General features: G+C 40.2%; 1 protein-coding gene across 3 annotated transcripts in view; it reads right to left on the bottom strand.

Annotated features, from left to right (window-relative positions):
• The window catches only part of MIPOL1 (mirror-image polydactyly 1), a 284,676-nt gene that overhangs the window by 217,693 nt on the left and 39,640 nt on the right, over positions 1–27,343 (bottom strand). For 2 of the 3 annotated variants that reach the window (XM_084630963.1, XM_084630964.1), the window contains 2 exons: positions 7,709–7,835; positions 6,243–6,322 (listed from right to left, as the gene is read on the bottom strand). In XM_084630963.1, coding sequence (XP_084487089.1) covers positions 6,243–6,261 — 19 coding nt within the window. In that variant the 5' untranslated portion in view covers positions 6,262–6,322; positions 7,709–7,835. Of the gene's footprint in view, positions 1–6,242; positions 6,323–7,708; positions 7,836–17,356; positions 17,431–27,343 lie in introns of all 3 variants that reach the window. The other variant, XM_084630962.1, reaches the window with a different exon arrangement.

Raw genomic sequence — 27,343 nt, 5'->3', positions numbered from 1 at the left:
GTAACTAATACAATGGGAGTTTCAGGAACACAAGGAGAATAGCACAGACTTCCCTCAGTGGCTTAGTATTTCTTTTCAGCGTTGCATCAGGACTTACATTTCATTCCATTTAGAAAGAAATAAATCATAGTAAAATCTTTATGCTACGAAATCACCGCAATCAGACAGAGCTCCTTACTAACATGGTCTATATCTTTCATGGAAATGGAGGGTTTTCTTTGTTTGCTTTTAATAAAAACGTCAACAACAAATGTGTCTTGGCTAACTTTTAATCCCATTTTACATCTACGTTCCAAATGTGTATAGCTGTACATATCAATTACAATGAATTTATCTGGGATTATTGATAACTAATGGAAGTAATCTGCAAGTGAAGTAAATGCAATACATACATGATATATATTTCTAAAGAGGTTTCATTTCTTAATACATTTTCAGTATGCTATAAAATGGAACAACATATTTATAAATATACTGAAATACATATCATAACTTTGCTGACATAAGGAAAAAGCGCCCGATTTTCAATGCTAGGTACCAAAATTTGCATGTACTTAAACAACATGTGTATAACTCACATGCATGTACAAATACATGAAGGAAATGCACAGACATCACATATAAGAATGGCCATACAGACCAAAGGTCCATCCAGCCCAGTATGCTGTCTACCAACAGTGGCCAATGCCAGGTGCCCCAGAGGGAGTGAACCTAACAAGTAAAGATCAAGTGATCTCTCTTCTGCCATCCATCTCCACCCTCTGACAAACAGAGGCTAGGGACACCATTCCTTACCCATTCTGGCTAACAGCCATTCATGGACTTAACCTCCATGAATTTATCCAGTTCTCTTTTAAACCCTGTTATAGCCCTAGCCTTCACAACCTCCTCAGGCAAGGAGTTCCACAGGTTGACTGTGCGCTGAGTGAACAAGAACTTCCTTTTTGTTTTAAACCTGATGCCCATTAATTTCATTTGGTGGCCCCTTATTCTTATATTATGGGAACAAGTAAATAACTTTTCCTTATTCACTTTCTCCACATCACTCATGATTTTATATACCTCTATCATATCCCCTCTTAGTCTCCTCTTTTCCAAGCTGAAAAGTCCTAGCATCTTTAATCTCTCTTCATATGGGACCAGTTCCAAACCCCTAATAATTTTAGTTGCCCTTTTCTGAACCTTTTCTAATGCCAGTTTATCTTTATTGAGATGATATGTGCACACACAAAGCAGCTGTACATGAACACTAAGTATTTAAATGCATAAACCAGGCACACACAAATATATCTGAAGAACTGTATGTATCTAACTATGATAATCTGGCCCACATGTCTATTACTTCCCTCCACCCCTCTTCTGTTTTTCCTGGGGGTGAGGGGGGAAATTCTTGAACATGATAGTAAATTAGAATGAGCATAGCACACAGTAAATTCTATGGCAATTTCCACATGCTGCTATGCCAATGCAACTCAAATTCAACCTACATCATCACAACCTGATTAAATTGTGGGCCTCTCAACAGTCAGTGACATGCATGCTAAATTTGGTACAAATTAAAGTGCTTTTGATGAAGCAGACAAATGTCCTCTAAGGACTAAGATGAAATCAGTGTATTCATTTTAATTGTCACCACACTAGAATTTGACACCCGATCTTTTGAAACACTGGTTCATTAGCTCACTATACCAACATGTAAAATGAGAGGGAACTATATTACTGATCTTATTCTGTGATACTTATATAACTATGGTTGAAGGTGTTAATTAAAAACTCCTATTTTCAGAACTTATACACTTTGTGCTCATAACTCCTTCTCCAGAAAGAAACTGGGTATGCAAGATTCCAGCTGGGATCATAATTCGTTTTAAAATAAAGTTTTAAATACAAATAATCAGAATGTGAGTTATAGAAAACAGCGGTGAAAACTTTGGATACTTTTTGGCCACTCTCACAAATAAAATAAATGAGGGAGTTATTATTTATTTTACAGTAGCACCTATACATCCAAATCAGGGATCAGGCCCTCATTATGCTGAAAATTCTTTTAATTTTCATGCACACTTACTAAAAGACAATTCCTTCTCCTAAGAAGTTTAAACTCCAGGGTTGTTTGATAACACAATGCTGGTAACTCGACTCTCATATTAATTTTTTTTTTTTTTACTGTGTAAGCATATGGGACAAAAGAAGTTGTTGGTCTGGTGACTCTTTGTATCTTTGAAATTCAGTTATTCCAATAATAAAATGTAATCTTTTTTAAAAAAATCCAAATTAAAAAACAAAAGCAAAAACCACAAGCTTTGTAAGTCTTTGGCCCGTTAAGTGAACAAATCACTTTGCCACTTTTAAAAGCAACAAAAAAGGGACAAATTAAGTTACATACTTTTACAAAGTTAGTAATTCTAGATGCACAGCAATCAGATTATCATGATCATTTTCTCCAGTTTGGAGTCAGTGATAGAATATCTCTTGTCATTTTTGGTTAAGAAATCAAAAACTACCTTACATATCCAAGAAGGGTTATCTCCCTCCTTTCCTTAAACCAAATAAATTCACACACAAAAACACAACATAGACAAAAAGATCACAACTGCAAAAAGTATAAGAAATGTGAACATATTTATAGTTAACAATGAAACATCCCCGAACCCTTCAAGCACACCTTTCAAATATAGCTCTTCACATGGGACATCACTCAATTCAAACACAAATTTACCTCCAAGTAAATTTACCTGCCGTTTTTCCAAATCCTGCTATTTCCTGTGAATTGGTATAAAAATGTTGAATCTTGAAGTTTAGGTCACAGAAACCTATATACCTAAAAGGAGCCAATGCCGTTCCAAGCCTCCTCATGTGCTTTTATTTATTTATATTTGTGTGTTCTCCATATTTTGGTGCTTTGCCACACATTTAGGCCATCACCAGATAAAAGTTTTACATCCCAATTTACAACTTCTTTTAATTTTCATGCAAACTTTATACATACATTTGTAAGATTAAATTTCTTTTTAGAATAGACTATAGTCCTATGCTTTCGGGCTTGGAATCTGAGCATTCATCTGGAAATTAAACAGTTTTCACTGGCCAGCTGCCAATGATCCTAAACCATTCCATCTAAGAATACTTGAGAGAAATATGTGAGAAACCACTATCCCCCTATTAAAAACGAGGTCCTGTGGACATAAACAGTAAATTTAAATTAGACCCAAGACCAAAACGGTAATCCTTACACACAGACTAGTTTTTAACCCTGTCTAATACTTATGAACAGAGGCAAAAGCATGTCTTCAATTCATGAAGACATTTATAATCCAAACAGTCTGGAAGTTTCAAAGACCAACTGAATTCCAAAACAAAATTTAAAATACAGTGTCCTGCTTAAACTGCTCTCTCAAATGTTTTATTTGCTGGAATACATAAACAAATTGCCCAATGTACCATGTAATTATTAAAACTGCCATTTCTCCAGAGGTAATAACTTATCTTTCCAATCTCTTTGTTTGGTTGAGTTTCTTCTAACCACATGAATTTAACCTCAGCCATGCCTAATGGTATTTGCTTATGCTGTAAAACAGGTTCTGAATCAGAAATAGTCATTAGGAGCTATTTCTAGAAGCAACCTATGTGGAGGGGAATATTGGAGGCAGTATAGTATCCAATGCAGGAAGGAAAAACAGCTAAGAGGAGAGCATGGAGGATTGAGGGACACAAACAATGGCAAGTTACTACTTTAATTATCCAGGTAGAACACCTGAAGTCGTTTTGGATGTAGTGGGTCATCCAAAAAAAATCAGATGTTCACCTTGGTTACATAAAAGGCCTTTACCTGTTACCAATATGGCAACCAGGCCAATTACTCCAATAAAGTATCTAGACTCTTAGTACTGGAAAACAGTTTCAGGGAGTTATTTGTTTGAAATAATATTTTTCAATTTAAACCAAAGTGATGACAAGGAGCTCTGTATGTCCAACTGATCTCCGTAAATCACAACATAAAAACTATGAACACTGTTCATAGTAAGTACCTCTTTCTTAACTTTCCTATGGATACAAGTAAATAAGAATCATACGATTTGTAAATTACTAATTACAACTTAATTCTATGTTATGCTATACATGCTTTCATCTTCAATATTTCATAAAGTTAGATAATATCTTTTATTGGACCCACAAATACATAAACATTTGCATGAAATAATGTCCTTTCCTAAGCAATATAAAACTTTGAAATCCTTTAATCAGAAGTGATATTTCAAATAAATGGAACTCATTAAATAGCCAGCAGTTTTTTTAAAGATTCTGTAAGCTATGAAATTAATACCATTTCTTGAAATTTGACAGGAAATGTTTAATGCACAGTAAATTTACGGTACTCATTGTTAGCTACTTTGGAACAGTTAACCTTTTGAACCTTTCTTAGGGTATGCTGACCCCTAAAGGTCTAAAGGTACTACATTTGAATTAGCTACATAAAATTGAAAATATAGTATAGTGAAAGACCAGTTCTCCAATTTTCCACTTAGCTACTGCACTGAGAATATCTCATAAGTTTTTGGTTCCGAAATATTTTTCAGCTACCTCAGCAGGCATTCTTCATAATGGGGATTAAAATATGCCTGTAGATTGTTTTTACATACAGTATCACTCCTAGAAAATTAGGAATCTCCAAACCAGTAAGAAGCAAATCCCCTCCCCCAAAAGAAAAAGAATGCTTTCTCTGCCTTGCCTTGCAAATGCAAGACTGGTTTTATGGCATATTTGAAATTTATTCTCTTTGGAGAAACAGTGGGTAGGTGAAAATTTGGGTCACAGACACATGAGGTGCCACTAGGGTTTGCCATAGCAGAGGTCTTTGTGGTTGAGGCCATTAGCAGCCTGATTCGTCTCTGCCCCACTCTTCCTAACCTATCTCTATGCCCACAGTAATGGTCATTTGCCTGTGAGCTCCTCTCTTTCATGAGACACTTGGGCTCTTCCTCCCACATCCTTTCCTTTCTTCAGGATATATGGGCCACTCATGACTTACCATCTCTCCATTAGACCCTTTAGGCATTCTGTTCCTACGAAGAATCTAGCTCATTCATGTGATACCACCTTAGACACTTAATTCTCATGCAGTTCCCCCATGAGATAACCCTCTGCCCCAGAGCTCTCTATGTCACCACTGAGAACTCCCTTTGATTCTTTCCAATATAAGATGACTCTTCCCTTTCCCAATCAGGAGGCTAAAGATATGTCTACACTGCGGCGGGAAGGTGTGATTCCCAGCACAGGTAGACTTGCACTACCTCAGCTAGAACTAACCTGCTAGAAATAGCAGTGGGGACGTTGAGGCAATGGCAGTGGCTTGTGATAGCCCCCGGAGTCCAAGACCGTCCGACCCCTTGCGTCCAAGCTTGGTCGGTGAGCCCAAGCCCCTGCCAGTGCAGCCACATCCACCCTGACATTTTTAGCATGCTAACTGAAGCTGAACTAGTGCAAGTCTGGCTACCTGTGCTGGGACTCACACCTCACAGCTGCAGTGTAGACATGTTCTAAGAGCCCCAACTCCTAACAAGGTGCCAAGTGCCCTCAAAGCCCCATTGAAGTCAACAGGGGAGACACTGCACATTGTTGGATCAAATGCTACACTGTCATGTGATTTGAACTAAGGTAATATTAAGAATTTTTTAAATATTAATAACAACATTTTGATTCCCACCACAATGAGGGTCTGAATAACAGAAAAAATACCATGACTCTTAATTTTAAGATAAACTTTTTTTTATTAAATTCGTGAAAGAACTAAGTTAGAAAGTAATGGCATTTTGAGGGCAAGGACTGTCTTTTTGTTCTGTGTTTGCACAGTGCCTAGCACAATGAGGTCCCAGTCCGTGCCTAGGACTCCTTAGCACTACAGTAATACACATAAGTAATAATAATACTGAATATCACAACTGAGAGTTTAACTGAAGTCCCTTAACATTGCAAAATACCGAAAAGCTACAGTAATCTACAAAAAACTACACTGGTTGAAGATTTACACATTTTGTCTTTCATGGAAGTTTTACAATTCTATTTTAAAAGACATAATCTTGCAGCTGCTTTTCTTTCACCCCAAATGTTTCCAAGAGGCAGAGCAAAATGATTGTGGAAAAAAAAGTCACTTCAATATATCAGCAAGAACAAATACATTCCAGTCAGTACCTAGCACTGGTACATCACCTGGGGTTACGCATTAACACCTTAAAAGTCCTTACCTTTTGACCAGTCCTCCATTTGTACTTCTGAACTTGTTTGATCTGGCACTCACTCTGGTTTTTGCTCCAAGATTGTAGAGCTAAAATAAAGCCAACTCTAGATAAATAAACTTGAAACAATATATTAGAACACACCTATGCCTACCCTTTATTTGACAGAGAATTTACAAGACAAATGATTTTTAAAATATTTATAGTAGGACAATAAACTCTGTGTATTTTAACAGTTAATGCTAAGCTATGCTTCTCAGTAAAAGATTTTTTTCTTCACACATTTAGTTTATAAAATGGTTTATTCAGCTTTCTGCTGGGTTTAATGCCTTTGTTGAAGTATTTATTAGTTTGCCTCCTTGTTCAAGTCCTGATCTTGCAAACACATGCTACCAAATGCAGCATTTACTACAGCAAGTAGTTCCATTGAAGGCAAAGGCATTGTTCACCACTGTGGCAAGTGCTACTCGTGCTAGTAAGTACTTGCGGAATTGAGTCCTTGAGCTGTTTATAATGTGCTTGCGTTTGTGAATTTCATGAGAAACACACAAAATAACCATGAACATTTTCAACTTGTACTTTAAGCTTATATTTAAGAAGACAATTCAAACCTCTATAATAAAAAAAACTGCACTGTATATATACTGTTCCATATTATATACTGTAATATAAAACAAAACTTTTCAACTAGTCATGACAATATTTAATTACGGTTAATGGTAAATTTACTGTATTGATAAGACCTTTTACTTCTTTAGATTTTCATGAACTATTTAATATGATGGATTTTTAAGACTCTCTCTATAAAATATTTTATTTCATTTTTACATACAACATATTATCTTATGATACTTTGTCTAAACACTTTACCGTACACTTTATTTATGAGCTTTGCTTTTTGTTTACCATCTAAGTTTACCATAAACTTTTTAAATTATCTATAGCAACAGCAATTTTTTACCCTTCAAGTACAGGTGTTGGTGAAACACCCAAAAATAAATACTATATTGTATTCTGCATTTGTCTAAAAATACAGTGTGAAGAGGTAATGTATGGGCTAATGAAAATGCACAGAGAATTACCATCTCTGCAAATAAATCTGATGTAGGGTGAAAAACCTTAAAAGTGAATGTATAAAATCCAGTAAATGATACCAAGATAAAGGTTTCTCTTTCCTCCTCCCCACTTACTAGTGAAGAAGGGGAGGGGGAGGGGGAGGAGAGTTTTCCTTCTATGCTACATCAAAAACTGAAGGGTCTGTCATTTTTCATTTGAGATTATAAAAAATTAATTCTGAAGACAACTGATAAGACTTTATTTATTGAGACTAACATTTACAGTAAACACTCAAGAATTAGTAGTATCTCTAGCTCATATTTGTCCTAAGTCTAAGTGTACACGATGAAAGCAGTGCAAGTGTTTATTTGATGTGCTTGCTTCTTAAGAGTGAAAGAAAAGATAACTTTACCGCATACCTAGAACAGTGAGTGCCTTACAAAAGTCCTCAAATGAAGCTGTAAGCTTCTTCTTTTTAGATTCTGTATAACTGTTGATTTGGAGTTGGCAACCTTTTTCTAAGTTCCTCATTTACTTTTGGATTAGCTGAAAATATAGAAGGTTATTAATATCAAAGAAATATGTTTCAGTCAGTGAAGCCATTTCCCTACATATTGCACAAAAAGATTCATAATAATTGCAGTCTTTTAATAAGATATTCATATAGCAAGACATGAAGAAAATACAGTCTTTAATAACCTCCAGAGTATTTTAAAACATGTCTTAGAGCCTTAATGCGCCTAGTAATATACTATTTAAAACCATAATTTTATCCCTGTACAATATACAGTCATTCTTCCTCGTGATTTACCCAGCTAATGAATGCCAGCAATTAGTAAAATGTAATCCCATTGCACAATCATTTTAATGCTTTTAGCACTCAGAAAAGTAAACATCAAATTAATACTGCTCAAGCCATATCAGATCCTAGCTGGAAGCAAGCAATTATAGTTCAGCTCCTCAGGTGTAATTAAATGATTGGAATGATTTAGTTCCATAAATGCAAGTTAATTCATAAGCAAGCAACAAATATACTGGGAGTAATTACAAGAAACATTGACAGTCTAAGCAGGGCATGTTCTTTTATGTACCTGTTGTAGGAAAAGGCTGCCCTCTCCTGGAGATAATAGTGAATAATAAATCTACTGAATAATCAATTCCATAACTTGGAGAATGGCATAACTTTTAGAGGTTGTAGCTTCTCTCATATGATACACAAATACCCATAATTAATTAATAGAAACTGTTTTGTTTTACATAGAGAGAAAGTCAACTATGGTGATCAAATTATGTTGGGTAACTTACTGGTAAAAGTCAACTAATACGATTTTTCCAGGCAGTTGGTTTTTTTATTTGTTTTTTTCCCTCTGTTATCAACAAAATATTACTTTTCAAAATATCTCATTATTCAATTTTGCTAAGTATGTGTCCAGGCTTATTCTTAAAAAAATCCACCATAAAACGTAGCTTATACACAATATTTGCAAGCAAGACAATATATGTTTCCATAGGGTACTCTAAGTGACATTGAGTAACAAAACTAACTACAATGCTACCATTCTGACAGCACTGAGTAACTCATACAAATCAACAAGAAGTTGGGCATGGTCATAAAAGTTTCTTTGTGAATGAATCACTAAAGAATTGCAATACAGTGTTCTACTTAAATTCCTTTTTGAAATGAAATGAAAGTTTTGTAACTGATCTACTACCGCAGGCATCACTGAGTGCTTTTATTAAGGAAACAGTCTTCTGGTTAACCTAATTAAAGTGATAATCAAAATAAATCAAAATTTAAGAAATAGTGGAAGAATATACAGGAAACAGGGTGTTAAACTTAGAAGCGAAGGGTAAGAGAAGGGTTGGAAGGGGCAAAACTAGATGGATGGATGTCACACAAAAGAATTTGATTAGCTCCAGAGTTTCCAAGGAACTGCTGCAAGACAGACTGGAATGAAGAAGAAGGACTCAAAGAGCATCGATTCCATATAGATGGGTCTAAGGCGAGAAGAAGGTGACAGTATACCACTGGGGAAAAGGTTAAATCAAATTCTAAAAATGGTAAGAGGAAATTAAGGCCACAAAACAACATATTTCAATGACACAATTCAAGATTGATTTAAAATGCTCTTTCCTTATTCACGATCCTTCAATTCAAGGTGGTATCAATTATACATATCCTGTTTTGATATAATCATGACATCCTATTACAGCTTCCGTCCTGTACACATCAGCAACTAACCAGGACATTAAGCAAGGAAAATTATAAACTGACTGTAACTGTGGCATGCCACATCCAATAACTGCAAAAACAAGGCTTTGCAAATTTAAGTGAAAAGTTACTTATGTACCTGAGTATAAATTTATTAATAACGTCCCAGTTTTTAAACGAATTCCAGCCCTAACCTGTCTTTACATATTGCTTTCTAGTAAAGTGTACAGAGAATATGTAAACAGTATTTGCAAATGTCCTGTATATGGTCTTTTCCACAAACACTAAACTTACAAAAAGTACATTCAAAAACATGATTACTGCTCTTTAAGACATTGAATAGTTCCTTACTAATAAGATTTCTTGCTAGCAAAATAAGTCTCTGTTATTGATCTTTACACACTTAAAAGCAAGCAGAGGCCATGGACAAATATCTGCAGACACTATACTCATTGTCGAGATGAAATAAATCAAATTCTTTTAAGAAGTCACATTTCCAAGTTTAAAATGTACAGCACACTTGCTTTGCCCTTTGATGTCACAGTCTTATTTTTCTATTCAAATCTTGTACACTGTAAGTTAATTGCTTTTGGAAACTACTTATTATTCATGTAAAAATTAATGTGCCAATGTGTTTAAATCCTTTTAAATGACCATTCATGCATCTTTCTTCTTTAAGTACCGATGAAATCTGTCAGAGATATCAATGCAAGATGGTCTTAAAGAAAGTTCTAATAAAGATTCTTTTCTGCTAACATAAGATTTTCATTTTTGCCAACTTTACTTAAATTCCATTAATTTTTTAAGCTGCTTTTAATAAATTCACCAAGTAAAATTTTTTAGGCCCCATAGTCTGTCATTTGTGTTCCAGCTGACTTTATGAATATTAATAACAGTGTTATCCTGATTAAATAGGCTTCATATGAAATCCCTGTGAATCCTATAGCTCAGACATCTCATTTTTCCAACTCTTTATGAATTTGGATTCAGATATTAAACTGGAAAAAAATCTTAAAAAACAGATTTAATGGTACATTTGTGTATTCTTAAGCAAAAATTAGATGATCTAATGATTCAAATAATTAAAACCGATAGCCTGAAATCATAATATGTGGACCTTTCTGTAAACATGCAACATATTTTAACTCTAATGAAAACTTCAACACTTTCCAGAACAAAGGATTAAGGATCTATTATAAAATACTAATGTCTGTCCTTACACTCACCTTAAACAACAGATGATATAGTCTTAACTCATGTATATGAGTTTTAGAGTTGCAAAAAGAATTCCTAAAGTTTCCCTAAAGGAAAATAACTATTGATGGATCTTTGGTTATGTACATTTAAATACCAAATACATGCACACAGTGCATTTATTACAGTTTAAGTATAATGATTTCAATCTTTTAATACATATAAAACCATACTCAGACACCCAAATTAAACTAAACAACATTAACATTTATCTGGTGTACTTCTGTTCTCATTCAAAAATGGCCTAAGTTTTCTAACAGGGTCACGCCAAAGTACACACATGCTCTCAACTAACAAATCCTTAGCTACATGCATGGGCAACTCTGATTTATGTACATGCACTAGAGGTTCTGTACAGCTTCGTCAGACATCAGATTGAAAAATTGGGACAAACTGTCCTGTGTTATAGCCAGAACAAAAAGTTACTTTATTTTCATCATGCAATATGAAATAGAAGCATCACTTACCTCATTCAGTTAGGGCCCAATCCTGCAAAGGGACCCCTTCAATCTTTAGCCCTAGGTATAAACGTTTGCTTAGATGGATTCCATTGCAAGAACAGGGCCTTAACTATTAGATTTACTAATCACCAAGATTATTTAATTCACTCATTATCAGAAGAAGTTATATGTTAGAATATTTTAAAATGTTTAAACTTTCAGAGTAAATAATTTCTGAGGATGATTTGTTTTTAGACTTCAGTCACTTTCTACAACGTATGAACAAATTAATTTTCCAGCTAATGAGGATTTTCTACAGCCTGTATGCATATCTCTGTCCTTCACTATAGTATGAATTTTTATTGGTTTGGTGCCCACAACATGCTAGGTGCTTTGCAGACTTATTAAATTGAGCTGGTTCCTTATCTGTTTTCCCTACTGTCTGAACTAGCAGAGTACTCTTTTATTTCACTTAGTAGAGATATATGTTTTTGGCAGTATCAGTATAAGGTTAGGCCTGGTCTCTTCGTGTACCGTTACATGATTATATCATTACATATTGGGCTCTGAGCTCTTAGAATGTACATTGGTGAACCACCGATACCCTGCAAAGCACTGTTTTGAGTGAAGGTTGGTATGTGAAGAGGTGTGATCTACTGATTTCTGCACAGTTGTTCTACTCTCCTGTGCTAGAAGGAATACAGTCAAATTCATTTAGGATGTGTGGGCTGACCAAGCAATTTGACAAAACCCATTTACCTAAACCAAACTGACTACTTATGAGAGACGCATGCCAGGGGTTCTTAAAACCTTAGATGTAAACAAGGTCTTACGAGAGTGTGTCTCATGGACACCTCTTCTGTCATTCAGAACTGCATAGCACGCCAGGGCAACCACAGCAATCATTTATATAAAAAATATTCGGAAAGCCTTTAATTTATCTATAACTACCTTGACAGTGATATAGCCATGTTAACAAAGGAGGAGCTGGCGGCAGCACCTTGTGACCAGCCAGGTCTCCACACACCCATAGCAAGTGATCCATAGACCACGCTTTGGATACGGATACCACAGATTTGTGCTATTGCTTAAGATTAAAAAAAAAATCCACAACAAATAATTTTCTTTGAACATTTTCTGTACCAGATTCTGCTTCTCTCTTTGAAGTGTATTAAGACCATTCTTGTTACTGCTGTTCATATGGCAGTAACATCCAAACACCCAATCAGGATCAGGGCCCCACTGTGCAAGGCACTGTACAAACCCACAATAAAACATGGTCCTTATCCTGAAGAGCTTACCATCTAACTTGAAACAAGCTATAGGTGAGCCAAGTCACCATGTGATCTTATGTGCACATATTTATGTTCCTGAATTGTGTTTTTGTTTGTTTGTTTGTTTGGGGTTGTTTTTTATATATATATATTCGCTGCAAGTGCTGGTCAGCCTGTCATTAGTTGGCTGATTTTCTTTTAGCTGTCACACCAGATGTGGGTCTTGAACAGGGGTGCTGGAACAATTTGTATAATGGGGGTGCTGAGAGCCATTGAACCAAACTGTAAACCCTGTGTATGATAAAAGTCCCTTTAAGCCAGGAGGTGCAGCAGCACCTATGGTCTTGAGGAGTGGTTTGAAGGAGAGAGTGGATGGATTAACTGATAGATTAACTCAGGAAGTGTATTACATTTGCAAGAGGTGGCATGGCAGCATGGAGAGAGTTGTAGGAAAAGTGAAAATGGGCATTCACTTGCAGCTTCCATCTCTATCATCTCTACCACAGGGAAACTCAATGTCCCCTTCCCAAATGACAAAGACAGACAGTCTAACTGCGGTCTCTTGAATAACTATCTCAATCAGTTATTTTGGAAAAGGACAGGATTCTCTACGGAGCGCTCCTTTCCTCCTCTCTCCTTGATAGTGGGCTCCAACTCCTTTCACAAGTCACATAACCCTCCTCATGTACTGAAAAATCTGAAATTACATACAGAGAGTGGCCCCCTGCCATATTACCTTCCTTGATAGAGTAAGGCTGAATAGGATTTCATTCAAAGCTCACCAAAACTTATCCTACTGTGGTTACCAGCTGTCTCTAGACAGCAACATAAGTGCTCCATCCCTCCACCCCAAGTCTACATGAGCTGCCTTCCCATGCCAGCCCATGAAGCAAGAAACAGAACCTTGGACTCAATATAGTGATTCTCAAGTCATCTTAAAAGGCTTTGACTGAAATCAAGTATTTATCCTTTTTCTGTAATGAATGAACTAGTAGAATTGCTCCATTATCTGAACAAGTAGAGTGTGTTTGGAGCCAAAAAGCTGTGAACTGTACTCCTAATGTGTATACTTAGCTAATATTCCCTCTATATACGTGACCAGAGATTGTTCATTACACTAGGTCAGGGGTGGGGAATCTCTGGCACCAGGGCTGGATCCGGCCTGCTGCTTCATTTCATCTGGCCCACAGCAAGTCTCTGCGCAGTGGGCCGGAATCCCTGAGACTTGGCGCCACCCCCACAGGGTTGGAGCTGCGAGTGCCGGCTCAGCCCGCTGCAGAAGGAAACTGGGGTTGCCAGGTCATTTAAAGTCTGGTCAGCTCTGCACAGCTCCCAGAAGCAAACGGCATGTCCCTGCGGCCCCTAGGCGGAGGGGTGATCAGGGAAACTCTGCATCCTGCCCCAGCCCCCAGCCCCAGCTCCGTAGCTCCCATTGACCAACTGTGGCCAATGGGAGCTGCGGGCGTGGGAAGCACGCACTGTGCAGAGCCCCCTGGCCCCTCTATCTAGGGTCTGGACATGGTGGTTGCGTCTGAGAGCAGCCTGGAGCCAGGGCAGGCAGGGAGCCTCCCTTAGCCCCACCGACCTGGAGCTGCCTGAGGTAAGTACCGCCTGACCGCAGCCCGCACCCCCCGCCCCAGGTTGGAACCCCCTCCTGCACCCTAACTCCCTCCCAGAGCCTGCACCCTATGCCCCAAACCCATGCCCCAGCCCTAGCCCCTCCTACACCCAAACTCCCTCCCAGAACCCACACCCCGAACCTCCTCCCGCACCCCAACGCCCTACACCAGCCCTGAGCCTGTCCCACACTCCAAACCCTTTGGCCCCAGCCCAGAGCCCCCTCCCATACCCTGAACCCTTCATTTCTGGCCCCACTCAGAGCCTAGGGGAAGCCCTGAGCCTCCATGCCCCTGTCCCACAGGGCTGTCTAGCCCACGACTGATTTTTTCTGTGGGTCAGTGGCCCCTGATAGAAAAAAGGTTGCCCACCCCTGCACTAGGTAAAATTCTGCTGTTTCTACACAAACGTTCTCTTGGGGTTACATCTTTGATAGAAATGCTGTATGCTCTAGGAAAATACCACAGACAGCTCAGTAGATCTGGTTAAAACATGCAGTACTATAAAATTAATAGATGCTAACATTCTTCAGAAGTGTGAAATTCTAAGCAGTTTGTACTTAAAAGAAAAAAATGGACGTAGGTCAACATTAGAACTACAAATTGGCCATGAAAATGTGGCCACTAGATGGAAGAAGATATTTGCATAAAAAGGGCAAAATACAAAGTTTACTTAATTTGTGCATTCCACAATGAACTTGATAACCCCATATTACAAACACCTTTTAATCTTCAGCCACTCCTCCATGGCTTTATTGTCTTTCAAGCAAACAACTCCTGTTTAAGCGACAGGAAACTGAGCTGGCACTCATATAGTTTCCAGTGCATTTTTCCCTTGGTGAAGAAGGGATAAGAAGAATGCAGATTTTGAGTTAGAAAGGTCTGGAATTCTGTCCCTAAACTCAGCAGATTTCTGGGGATTCAACCAATGCTACTACCATCCACGTGGAGGCGTAGGGTGAGTTTCACAAGGGGAACTTAGATACCTAAGTCCAACAATTAGCCACAACTGGCATTGAGAAAATTCCTGCTCAGCTGTTGCCTAACCCAAGGTGCCTAAGTTTCCATCATTAAAGGGTCCTGAGCATCTGGGCATGCACATAGTCACTAAGTCCTGACAGTGCCCAGTAGCTCAGCACTTAACTCATGCTTAAGCCCCAGTGGGATTCACAAATCAGGAATTCTCCACTTATCTTGCCTTCGGGGCCCAGTTCAGTAGGTATGCTTATAGCATGCCCAAATCCATGGAAGAAGAAGAGGTGGTGGTGGTGCCCTTATGACTTTTAGCCCAATGGTTAGAGAACTCACCCACAATGTGGGAGAGCTGAATTCAAATTCCCCATCTGCTTGATGTGGAGCAGGTATCTGAAGTTATTCTCCCACCTCCCAGGTGAGTGCTCTAACCACTGGGCTATAGAGTCAATCTCTCTTTCTCTCTCTCTCCCTCTGTCCCAAAGAATATTTAAGTATTTCTACACAGTGGAACAGCTTCAACACAAGACACAGAGAAACTTACACCACCATATCCCACAGCACAGTGATTAGGGCACTCTCCTGAGAAGGAGGAGACCCCAGTTCAAATCCCTCCTCTGTATCAGGCAGAGGGGGGATTTGAACTTAGGTCTCCTACATCCTGGGTGAGTGCTTCATCCACTGGTTTTAAGGCGATAAGGAGGGGGCAACCTCCACCTTCTCATTTTTTCTTGGAAAAGAACTGACCTGGATTAGGCACCAAACTCCAGGAGGAATTCACAACAGTGAACCCTCAGGTGGAAATGGACACTTCCTTCTGTCCCAAACTTCAGCACCTAAGTCCCTTTCAGAGGCAAGGGTTAGGCTTCGCCTCTCCCCTCAGCATTTTCTCCTGGCTAGCTTAGGTGGCTCCCGAGGAAGCACGCTGGCTTTTGTGAATCCCATTCTTAGGCGTCTAACTCTCCCCTAGGCATTGTATAGGGAGCCTGGATGCCTAACTTAGGTTTGTGAATTCCACTAGGCAGCAGGACACTTAAAATGGAGACACTGTGTATATGTCTACACTACAATTAGACACCCGGAGCTCACCTGTGCCAGCTGACTCAGACTCGCAAGGCTTGGGCTGCAGTGCTGTTTAACTGCAGTGTAGACATCTGGGCTCAGGCTAGAGCCTGGGCTCTAGGACCCTGTAAGGTGGGAGGGTCCCAGAGCTTGGGCAGCAGCCCCAGTCAGAATGTATACACTGCAGTTAAACAGCCCCACAGCCTGAGTCAGCGGGCATGGGCTAGCCATGGGTGTCTAACTGCAGTGTAGACATAAAGTGCAATGCTGAGCAATGCAGCCCTCCAGCCCTTTCCCACCTATGGTGCCTTCAAGGGCCGCTCTTGCTCCTTGGCACCACCGTTTCTGAACAGCCTTGGAGTAGAGACTCCTCCTGATAGCTGCTGCTGCTGCCCCCGAACCACCTCATGGGACTGGGTGTAAGTTAATGCTGATAAGGCTAGCACTGTCTTACCAGCAAAAATCCTGCAGGGGTCGTGGGGGGGGGGAAGGGGCCGCCACAGTGCTTGAATGACCATCCTCCCCCCAGCTCTGCCTTCTCCCAAACTGCAGACTCATCAATTCCACCTGGAGAGCTTTCCGTGGGCCTGTGAAAAGGTGGCAGTATCTGATGCTAAGGTGGATGGCACTTACATGCTCTGTTACCTAGAACTCCCCATTTTTGACACCATCCACCCATAAAAGCAAAGGCTCGGTGTGCTTTCACCAGCCACAGTTTTGCTACTTGCCATGTTGGAAAGACCTTGTAGATCTGTCTAGATATCGCACAGTAAAGGAAAAGTTTACACAGACTTAAAAAAAAAACAACCCAGCCTCATCAGGCCACTATACATTTGGAATAGTTCCAAGCCAATATTTGTCCTGTACCTTGGATGTAAGTGACAGTTACCATTGACATATTAGAGGGTGCAGGGAGGGATACAGAAGAGGGAAGATTATATGCTCTATTGATAAGGAAGTAAAGTTTGAAATTTAGGATTATTTTCATAGGGTTAATTAGATACCAGGATCTTCTAAAATATCCTGAAACGTTTTGCCCCAGGCCAAGGTAAACTAAATCACTTAATCTAGGAGGGTACAGCATATAAAAACAAAAGTCAGCTTATAGAATAGTTTCCCCAGGGAACAAACAGCCTGTTTTGTTTTGCTTTTTTGTATTCACATGGAAGCCAAGTTTTGATGAAGTGACACACTCCTCCACAAAAGGCTTATATTTCCATAGAACCAACAAACTTACCAGAAAATCAAAAGTCTATAAGCACCCAAAGCAAGTTCAGATCAATCTATGAAGACAGCTGGTATGAAAAGTCCCTATTGTTCAAAAGAAAAAAATTATAAGAAACAATTATAATAACTAATTCACATACATATCAAAAATATAATAAAAAACACCAGACTCAAGTTTTCATTTACATACAATAGAACTGTTTTACTGTTTTATTGATATATTAAAATCAGGACCCCTCATGTCCCTGGTGTTTTTTTTGGGGGGGGAAGGGATTTTTAAAAACACCCTATACACCATAAACTTGCACTCTCTGTCTCCTTTCTGCCTCTAACCCCCATAACAAACTCCATTTGCACCTTTATTCATTAATTCTCTTCTGTCCATATGTTCTGCCCTCCTTCTCCTGAATTTTCTTTTGTTTCCTATTTTGTTTTTTTCTCACTTTGTCTTCTGCTCTTTGCTCCTCTCTCCCCCTGCCTCCAAACAAGCGCTGGCCTGAGGTTTTGAAAGAGGTGTCTGTGCGGTTTCCTTTACTCTCTTTCCCCTCAAAGTCTGTCCCTACTTTAAATTCCATCTTCTCTCTCCCTATACTTTCCCCCTCAAGTGTATTTTTCCTGCTAGGCCTCATCATCTCCATTCTCCACATTTCCAATCTGGCCAAGTATTAGCCCAAAGAGCTTCCTGGCATCTGAGCTTGGATAAACCCCCAAATCCTCCATGCCAGGGCAGTGTGGAAAACCACTGCTGAGGTCATAACCTGCTTTGATCAAGCGTGAAATAGTCCATTTCAGCATCTAAATGGGCATCATTAGGCTTCAATGCAAAACACCCCTTGAGATGAAAATGGGCAGTTGAAAATTCTCAAAGCTATTGTTTCAGTCATGCAGTCAGACAGGCCTTAGTGCATCAGTTTCCATTGTCCCCACAACCGGACAATCGTCTCTGCAACCTTGAAGGCTCAAAAGACAATTTTTAAGCATTAAATGTTTTGGTTTCCCTTCATAATAACAAGCGTAACATAACAATTCCAGGTTTCAGAGTAACAGCCGTGTTAGTCTGTATTCGCAAAAAGAAAAGGAGTACTTGTGGCACCTTAGAGACTAACCAATTTATTTGAGCATAAGCTTTCGTGAGCTACAGCTCAAATTCCAGTTATTGACAATTAACAACAAGCACAACGATACAATATAAAGTCATATTCCTGACATACAATAATAACACATATTTGTTTTCTGCTTTATGTTGTAAGGCAGTAGAGGAAAAGAATCATAGGAAATGATGAGAAGATGACACATGTAACATGGCATGGCAGACACTCTTCCACCTGTGTGTGATATTTCTTTTATCATGAAATAAGGGCATTAATCTGTAACTGTTTCGAGCACTGTTTTAGCAGGTCCATCAACAGAGTTCCCAATAAATATCAGCTTCTCACAGTGATCTGTCAGGTTAGTTTCTGAGTAATGAGACCAGACCCCAAGAATACTGGTTTGTAGGGCAGCCATGAACTAGCCCAGTTTGACCTCTGATGCAGACAGAACTGAAATACTGACCAGACTTTCTGAAACTATTTGATTAAAGTAAAAGTCCAGAGATTTTTCCCATTTACTGTATCTTAGAGAAAGACTGAAATGAAAGCCGGTAAAAAATGTTGATATGCTTAAAGTGAAACTCTAAAACAAACTTTAGAAATGGTTTAGGAGACATCTGATAATATGGCTATACTATCTTCTCTTTGCAAAATCCACTGTACAATAGATCACAAGAGTATCTAAGATGTCCTAATACTCCTAATTACAGCTTCCGCTACCAGCAAAACAAGTCAATACTGTCTTATTCCCCCCCGAACCCAATATACTGAAAGAATGAAATTAAAGCAATAGGATGGCATCATAGCATGGTATCATGTCGCACACAAGCACACAAAGAGGTGTCTCAGTGTTGGTATCATAACAAACATGTCTACATGCATGTGGGCCATAATTTTAAACACAACCTATGTCATAAATATAAAGGGAAGGGTAAACCCCTTTGAAATCCCTCCTGGCCAGGGGAAAGCTCCTCTCACCTGTAAAGGGTTAAGAAGCTAAAGGTAACCTCGCTGGCACCTGACCAAAATGACCAATGAGGAGACAAGATACTTTCAAAAGCTGGGAGGAGGGAGAGAAACAAAGGGTCTGTGTCTGTCTGTAGTCGTCTTGGACAGGGACAGAACAGGAATGGAGTCTTAGAACTTTTAGTAAGTAATCTAGCTAGGTATGTGTTAGATTATGATTTCTTTAAATGGCTGAGAAAAGAATTGTGCTGAATAGAATAACTATTTCTGTCTGTGTATCTTTTTTGTAACTTAAGGTTTTGCCTAGAGGGGTTCTCTATGTTTTTGAATCTAATTACCCTGTAAGATATCTACCATCCTGATTTTACAGGGGGGATTTCTTTATTTCTATTTACTTCTATTTTTTATTAAAAGTCTTCTTGTAAAACACTGAATGCTTTTTCATTGTTCTCAGATCCAAGGGTTTGGGTCTGTGGTCACCTATGCAAATTGGTGAGGCTTTTTATCCAACATTTCCCAGGAAAGGGGGGGTGCAAGTGTTGGGAGGATTGTTCATTGTTCTTAAGATCCAAGGGTCTGGATCTGTAGTCACCTAAGCAAATTGGTGAGGCTTTTTACCAAACCTTGTCCAGGAAGTGGGGTGCAAGGTTTTGGGAAGTATTTTGGGGGGAAGGACGCGTCCAAACAGCTCTTCCCCAGTAACCAGTATTAGTTTGGTGGTGGTAGCGGCCAGTCCAAGGATAACGGGTGTAATATTTTGTACCTTGGGGAAGTTTTGACCTAAGCTGGTAAAGATAAGCTTAGGAGGTTTTTCATGCAGGTCCCCACATCTGTACCCTAGAGCTCAGAGTGGGGGAGGAACCTTGACAACCTATAATTCACAATCAAAACAACACAGTCATTTTCAGTAGTTTCAAGAGACAGAAGAAATTTGGAGGAGACGTGGGGAGGGGGGAGACGACAAATTTAGAAATGAAGTAGAGGAGCTGCAAATCTACTGGCTAAACTTACAGTATCCAAATTTTCTTCAGCCATAATCACCTCTTTACAAATAATCTTCCATTTTTCTGAAAGCCAAATTATTAAAAACATAAAACAAACACGCAGTTCTTGAACAGTCTCTAATTTCTGCACTAAATTTAGGGTTGTCAGGTGTCCTGTTTTTGGCTGGAATGCCCAGTTGAAAAGAGACCCTGGCTGCTGACAGGGCCATCAAAAGTCTGGTAGGTAGCAGAGCGGGGCTAAGGCAGGCTCCCTGCCTGCCTTGATTCCACGTGGCTCCCAGATGCAGTGACATGTTCCCCCTCTGGCTTCTATGCATAGGGGCAGCCAGGGGTCTCCGCACGCTGTCCCCGCCCCAAGCACCAGCTCTGCAGCTCCCACTGGCCGGAAACCATGACCAATGGGAGCTGTGGGGGCGGTGCCTGCTGACAGGGCAGCACACAGAGCCACCTGGCCATGCCTCTGCATTGGAGCCGGATGGGGGACATGCCGCTGCTTCCAGGCTGCCTGAGGTAAGCGAAGCCCATAGCCTTCACCCCTGACCACCCCCTCTACACCCCAACCCCGTGCCCAAACCCTGATCCCCTTCCCACCCTCTGAACATCTTGGTCCTAGCCCGGAGCCCCCTCCTGCACCCCAAATCCCTCATTCCCAACTCCACCCCAGAGCCTGCACCCCCAGCCGGAGCCCTCACCACCCCACACTCCAATACCCTGCCATAGCCCAGAGCCCCCTCCCTCACTCTGAACCCCTCATTCTTGGCACCACCCCAGAACCTGCACCCCCAGCCCAGAGCCCACACCTCCCTCCCACACCCCAACCCTCTGCCTCAGCCCAGAGCCCCCTCCCATACTCTGAATCCCTCGGCTCCACCCCCCAGCCTGGAGCTCCCTCATGCACCCCAAACCCGTCATTTCTGGCCCCACCCCAGAGCCAGCATCCCCAGCCGGAGCCCTCACCCCATTCCGCACCCCAACGCCCTGCCCAACCCCAGTGAAAATGAGCAAGTGAGTGAGGGTGGGGTGAGTGAGGGACAGAGTGAGGAGAGATGGAGTGCGTGGGGGTGGGGCTTTGGAGAAGGGGTGAGGCAGGGGTGGGGCTTTGGAGGAGGGGCCGGGCAAGGGTGTTCAGTTTTGTGCGAGCAGAAAGTTGGCAACCCGAACTATATTGCCACTAACTGTAAACACATACAGTCATGTTACATGTACTCAATCCATTCTAGATATAGAACAGAAAAACTAGAAGCCCTTTTGTATCCCTTACAATCAGCACAACAGTATTTCTCACATGCCTTCCAGGTGGTTTTCCAAATAAGAATGCACTTCCTTTTTTTATCATAAACTGTTGGATGTGCAGTGGACATATCCAGAATGGTTGATCCTCTCAATTTCTGTGGCATACTACACTTATAAAGGCCAGCCACACTAGAGTTAAATCAGTCATTCAAAATCTATAGAGGGAATGAGGCACAGGCAAGTAAAAAAAGACACTACCACTGAAATGAAGTGGCTTTGTGAGGAGAATTAACTTGGACTTCATATTCTGAACTAAATGATTGAGGAGAAAAAAAAATCCAGAAACTTAGGTGCTGAATTCTTCCCTCACTTACATGCTACTTCTGACTCATTGAAGCCAACAGGAGTGCACTGGTGTAAATGAAAGCATACGTTTGTCTGTAGATCTGTAAAGTTTCAATAGCAATTATTGGGCTCCTCTCCTCAATTTAAGATGCTTGATAAGTACTGCAAACACATCTAGCAAGTAAATGCTTCCCCCACTCATGACAAAAATAGCCCAACATTTTAAAATTGGCAAGAAAAAACAAAGTTATGAAAAGCATAATGCATTTCAGGGTCCATGTGTTATACTCCATTAACAACACTTCACAGGTGTTGAAAACACTCTACATTAGCCTTGTGCCTTATATCACACCTAAGGCAAAGGGTATAACACATGCCCTGTCATGTGCTGTTGCTTATTTAGCTATGATAAGCAGACTAGTGTTTTTGTAAATGTAACGCAGATGTTTCTCACAGACTATACATACCACTAAAGAGAGCTAACAGGGAAAAGGGGAAAAGTACTTGGATAAGAACACCTTTAGACGGGGGGGAAGGGAGGACAGTCTGGGACCATCCCAGGAGAATCAGATATTTTAAAGCAAGCTAGAGCCTAATGAAAACAGCAGATAAGTGCTGGATCTCTTCAGGAATTAAATATGATGAAAACAGTGTTCAGAATTTAAATGGATGATGAAAATCAAAAGGACCCAATCCTGCAAATACATATTGCCATGAGTTGTCCCACAGCAGCAACAGCAAAAGGTCAGGTGAAACTTCAGGTTTACATCTACTAGCCGGAAGCCAATACAAAAGAAGAACCTCCCATGAATTGTGCTTGAGTGGCTAACAGGCTAGTGGTCTCAGGGAGCTGACACCCAGTTAAGCAAAAAGCAAGACTTCCTCATGCTGGAGGCAGAGAGTAGCAAGGTGATTCTCAGTCCTGGCTATCCTGAGAACTATCACATTTCCTCCTTCCCCACTGGTCAGGGCATAGAGACAACACCTTGATAGTAATCCCAACATCCAGCTGGGAAAGGCAGGGGGCTGGGCTTATCACCAGAGCATTTCTGCTGGACCTCCCTGTGAGGCCAATGATCTCTCTGGGTATGTCTACATTTCAGTTAAAAACCAGCAGCTGGCCCATGCCACCTGACTCGGGCTAAAGGCTGTTTAACTGTGCTGCAGGCATTTGGGCTTGGGCAGGAGTCCAGGCTCTACACATTGCAAGGTGAGAGGGTCCCAGAACTTGGGCTGCAGCCTGAGCGCAAACATCTACACCACAATTAAACAGCCTCTTTGCCTGAGCCCAGGTCAGCTGGCACTGGCCAGCCACGGATGTCTAATTGCAGTGTAAACATACCCTCTCTCTCTCCTGGATAGTAGTTTTCTGAGAAGTTTTTCAAGACCTGCATTGCATTTTTTATAATAATATTATATTCATACAGACACCAGCCTAGCACAATCCTACTCACCCACTTGCAAGCAATACTTTTTTGATGGCCAAATTAAATGTTAGGGGCTTTCTGCCAGTATAGGGTAGGTGAATAAATATTTGGCTGGGCTGGTAAATTTTCATGCCAATATTATTTACATATATATTAACTTAAAGGAATATCAAATACATAGTATATGAGATACACATATTGTGGGGGTATCTATCTTTCAGACTGTGTACAGAAGACATTTTTTTTTAAAAGACCCCAACAACATTCTGTAATTTCACACACCCTGCCTTTAGTAGGGTTAAACCTGGAAGTATATCAGATGTCTTTTTACAAGGCTGTATTTCTTGCTGATAAGAGAATGATAAAGAAAACCTGAATCTAGAAATCACCATCATTGCCACCAAGACTTCAGACTCACAAGGTAATTATTCGCAAAAAGAAAAGGAGTACTAGTGGCACCTGAGAGACTAACCAATTTATTTGAGCATAAGCTTTTGTGAGCTACAGCTCACTTCATCGGATGCATTTAGTGGAAAATACAGTGAGGAGATTTATATACACACAGAACATGAAAAAATGGGTGTTATCATACACACTGTAAGGAGACTGATCACTTAAGATGAGCTATTACCAGCAGGAGAGCGGGGCGGGGGGGGGGGAGGGAACCTTTTGTAGCGATAATCAAGGTGGGCCATTTCCAGCAGTTAACAGGAACGTCTGAGGAACGGTGGGGGAGAAATAAACATGGGGAAATAGTTTTACTTTGTGTAATGACACATCCACTCCCAGTCTCTATTCAAGCCTAAGTTAATTGTATCCAGTTTGCAAATTCATTCCAATTCAGCAGTCTCTCCTTGGAGTCTGTTTTTGAAGTCTTTTTGTTGTAATATTGCGACCTTTAGGTCTGTAATCGAGTGACCAGAGAGATTGAAGTGTTCTCTGACTGGTTTATGAATGTTATAATTCTTGACATCTGATTTGTGTCCATTTATTCAAAACCTGTCAAAAGGTAATTATGGTATTTTAAAACACAATGAAGCTAAAGGTCAGTGCAGTAAGTGAATGCAGTTGGTTACAAAGCCAACATGTTGGTACATAATGAAGTTTTACTTTCCACCCTCTCAGCCCAATACTTTGTCTATATACTTTACTACTACATAAAAATGCATTAAAAGAACAGTAGGATATAAAGTCAAGCACTCAAAAGTAAGGAAGTGCCAGAATTAAGGTTACCTCTGCCACATTAATCTGGCACCCTTATCAGCACATGCATTATGATACAGTATTTAATTAAATGATCACATACTATTTTTTCCACAGGACCCCTACCTCAGTGCTCTGGGAATAAACCAGAGTTGTCTCATGAATGACTACTCATTCACTGAATAAGGCAGGGGTCCTTAATTCTGGCATTTTTGTAGCTTTGGAATGTTTGACTTGACAAACTTCACATTTGGTTAACTTTGAGAAAAACAACAATGTGATTTCCTAAAAAAACTGGAAAAATAAATTCCATCATGTTAAACCATATTGATCCCCAGTTCATCAACAGGGTTCTGATCTTCATTTCTACAGCACAGACCTCAACTATGCAGTTAAGATTAACTAGTAACAGTAATAGGCTGTTATCCCCTATAATGTGAACTAGAACGGGATGAGACATACACTTTGCCAGGTTTCAGAGTGTTGTTCTGTATCCTCAAAAAGAACAGGAGTACTTGTGGCACCTTAGAGACTAACAAATATATTTGAGCATACGCTTTCATGGGCTACAGCCCACTTCATCAGATGCAGAGAATGGAACATATAGTAAGAAGAAAGTGGAGTAAGAGGCTAATTAATTAAGATGAGGTATTATCAGCAGGAGAAAAAAACTTTTGTAGTGATAATCAAGATGGCCCATTTAGACAGTTGACAAGAAGGTCTGGGGATACTTAACATGGGGAAATAGATTCAACATGTGTAATGACCCAGCCACTCCAGTCTCTATTCAAACCCAAGTTAATGGTATCTAGTTTGCATATTAATTCAAGCTCAGCAGTTTCTCATTGGAGTCTGTTTCTGAAGCTTTTCTGTTGCAAAATTGACACCTTTAAATCTATTACTGAGTAGCCAGAGAGGTTGAAGTGTTCTCCTACCGGTTTTTGAATGTTATGATTCCTGATGTCAGATTTGTGTCCATTTATTCTTTTGTGTAGAGACTGTCTGGTTTGGCCAATGTACATGGCAGAGGGGTATTGCTGGCACATGATGGCATATATCACATTGGTAGATGTGCAGGTGAACGAGCCCCTGATGGCGTGGCTAATGTGATTAAGTCCTATGATGGTGTCACTTGAATAAATATGTGGACAGAGTTGGCATTGCGCTTTGTTGCAAGGATAGGCTCCTGGGTTAGTGTTTTTGTTGTGTGGTGTGTGGTTGCTGGAGAGTATTTGCTTCAGGTTGGGGGCTGTCTGTAAGCGAGGACTGGTCTGTCTCCCAAGATCTGTGAGAGTGAGGGATCATTTTTCAGGATAGGCTGTAGATCTTTGATGATGCGCTGGAGAGGTTTTAGTTGGGGGCTGAAGGTGACAGCTAATGTTGTTCTGTTATTTTCTTTGTTGGGCCTGTCCTGTAGTAGGTGACTTCTGGGTACTCTTCTGGCTCTGTCAATCTGTTTTTTCACTTCAGCAGCTGGGTACTGTAGTTGTAAGAATGCTTGATAGAGATCTTGTAGGTGTTGGTCTCTGTCTGAGGGATTGGAGCAAATGAGGTTGTATCTTAGAGCTTGGCTGTAGACAATGGATTGTGTGCTCACCAGTATTTGCTGATAACAGACAAATGGAGAGACGAAGGACTCCTGGATTCAGGCTTTATAGGGGAGTGTTCTCTAGTGGATATAGACCATTCTGCCCCTAACTGCCCCTTGGCTCTGTAACCCCTTCCCCTTCTGCTCATATCCAAACCCCATCCCTTGGTGCGTGCTCCCCATTCTACAGCTATAGTGCCCCACCAAACCTCCTCTGCTCCAATCCACCAGCTCCCATCCCTTCTCTGCTGCTTCCACATCCTCAGCTTCTACAACCCCCTAGTCTCTACCCATTTCTCACCTCTCTGAATTCCAGCATGTCTTCTTCTTTGTTCCCACTGCCAGGACACCAGGAAGGGGAGCAGAGAGCAAAGAAAAGAAAATCTACCTATTCTCAGTTCTGGTACCTGGCAGATGAGAGGAGCAATTACAGGGAAAGCCATGCTCATCCCCTGCAGTCCTAAAATGGAGCATGCTCAGTGCAGAAGGAATCTTCAGATAATTTAGCTGTGAAACTCAAACAAGCCTCTACTGAGCACGTGTGAACAAAGATTTGTTTTCAAAGGCTTAGAACTTGACCAAATTTAGGAAGACTTTCACAGGGACAGCAAGAGGTGCGTCCTGAAGACTAGAATGATCTCTCTGCCAAATTTCATCCGCTGCTGAATAACATGGAGGTGCTAGAGCTCCTCAATGACATGATTTTTTTACACGTGTAAAACAATGGATTTTTCCCTAATCTTATACTTGGAAAAAGATACACCTTTTTGAGCTGAAGGTTTAAAAAAAAATCTACTGGAGGCAGACAACCAGCATGGAAAATTTCAGCTTAAATTGTTAAAGTTTGTCAGAGTTATAAGCAACTGAACAGAATCTTATAATGGGAACCAGTGGGCACTCGTAACTATCGGTGACATTACCAGCACCACCTATCACAGAACTATTTATTCATTTCATGATTTCTGTATTCTCTTTTTATCCTCAATTAAATTTTATTATTTAAATCTTATTTGCAATACATAGTGTGAATAAATGGAACCTTCTAGTTACATGATTCTTCCATCATTTATAAAGTTATACAACCTAGGTCATGAAGAAGCTGAACAGACCTGCTTTGTTAAAACATTCCTTTATTGCGCC

Source organism: Lepidochelys olivacea (genome assembly GCF_965140295.1).
Source record: "Lepidochelys olivacea isolate rLepOli2 genome assembly, chromosome: 6".
NCBI lineage: Eukaryota > Metazoa > Chordata > Testudines > Cheloniidae > Lepidochelys > Lepidochelys olivacea.
This window is presented reverse-complemented; position numbering and strand designations above follow the sequence as displayed.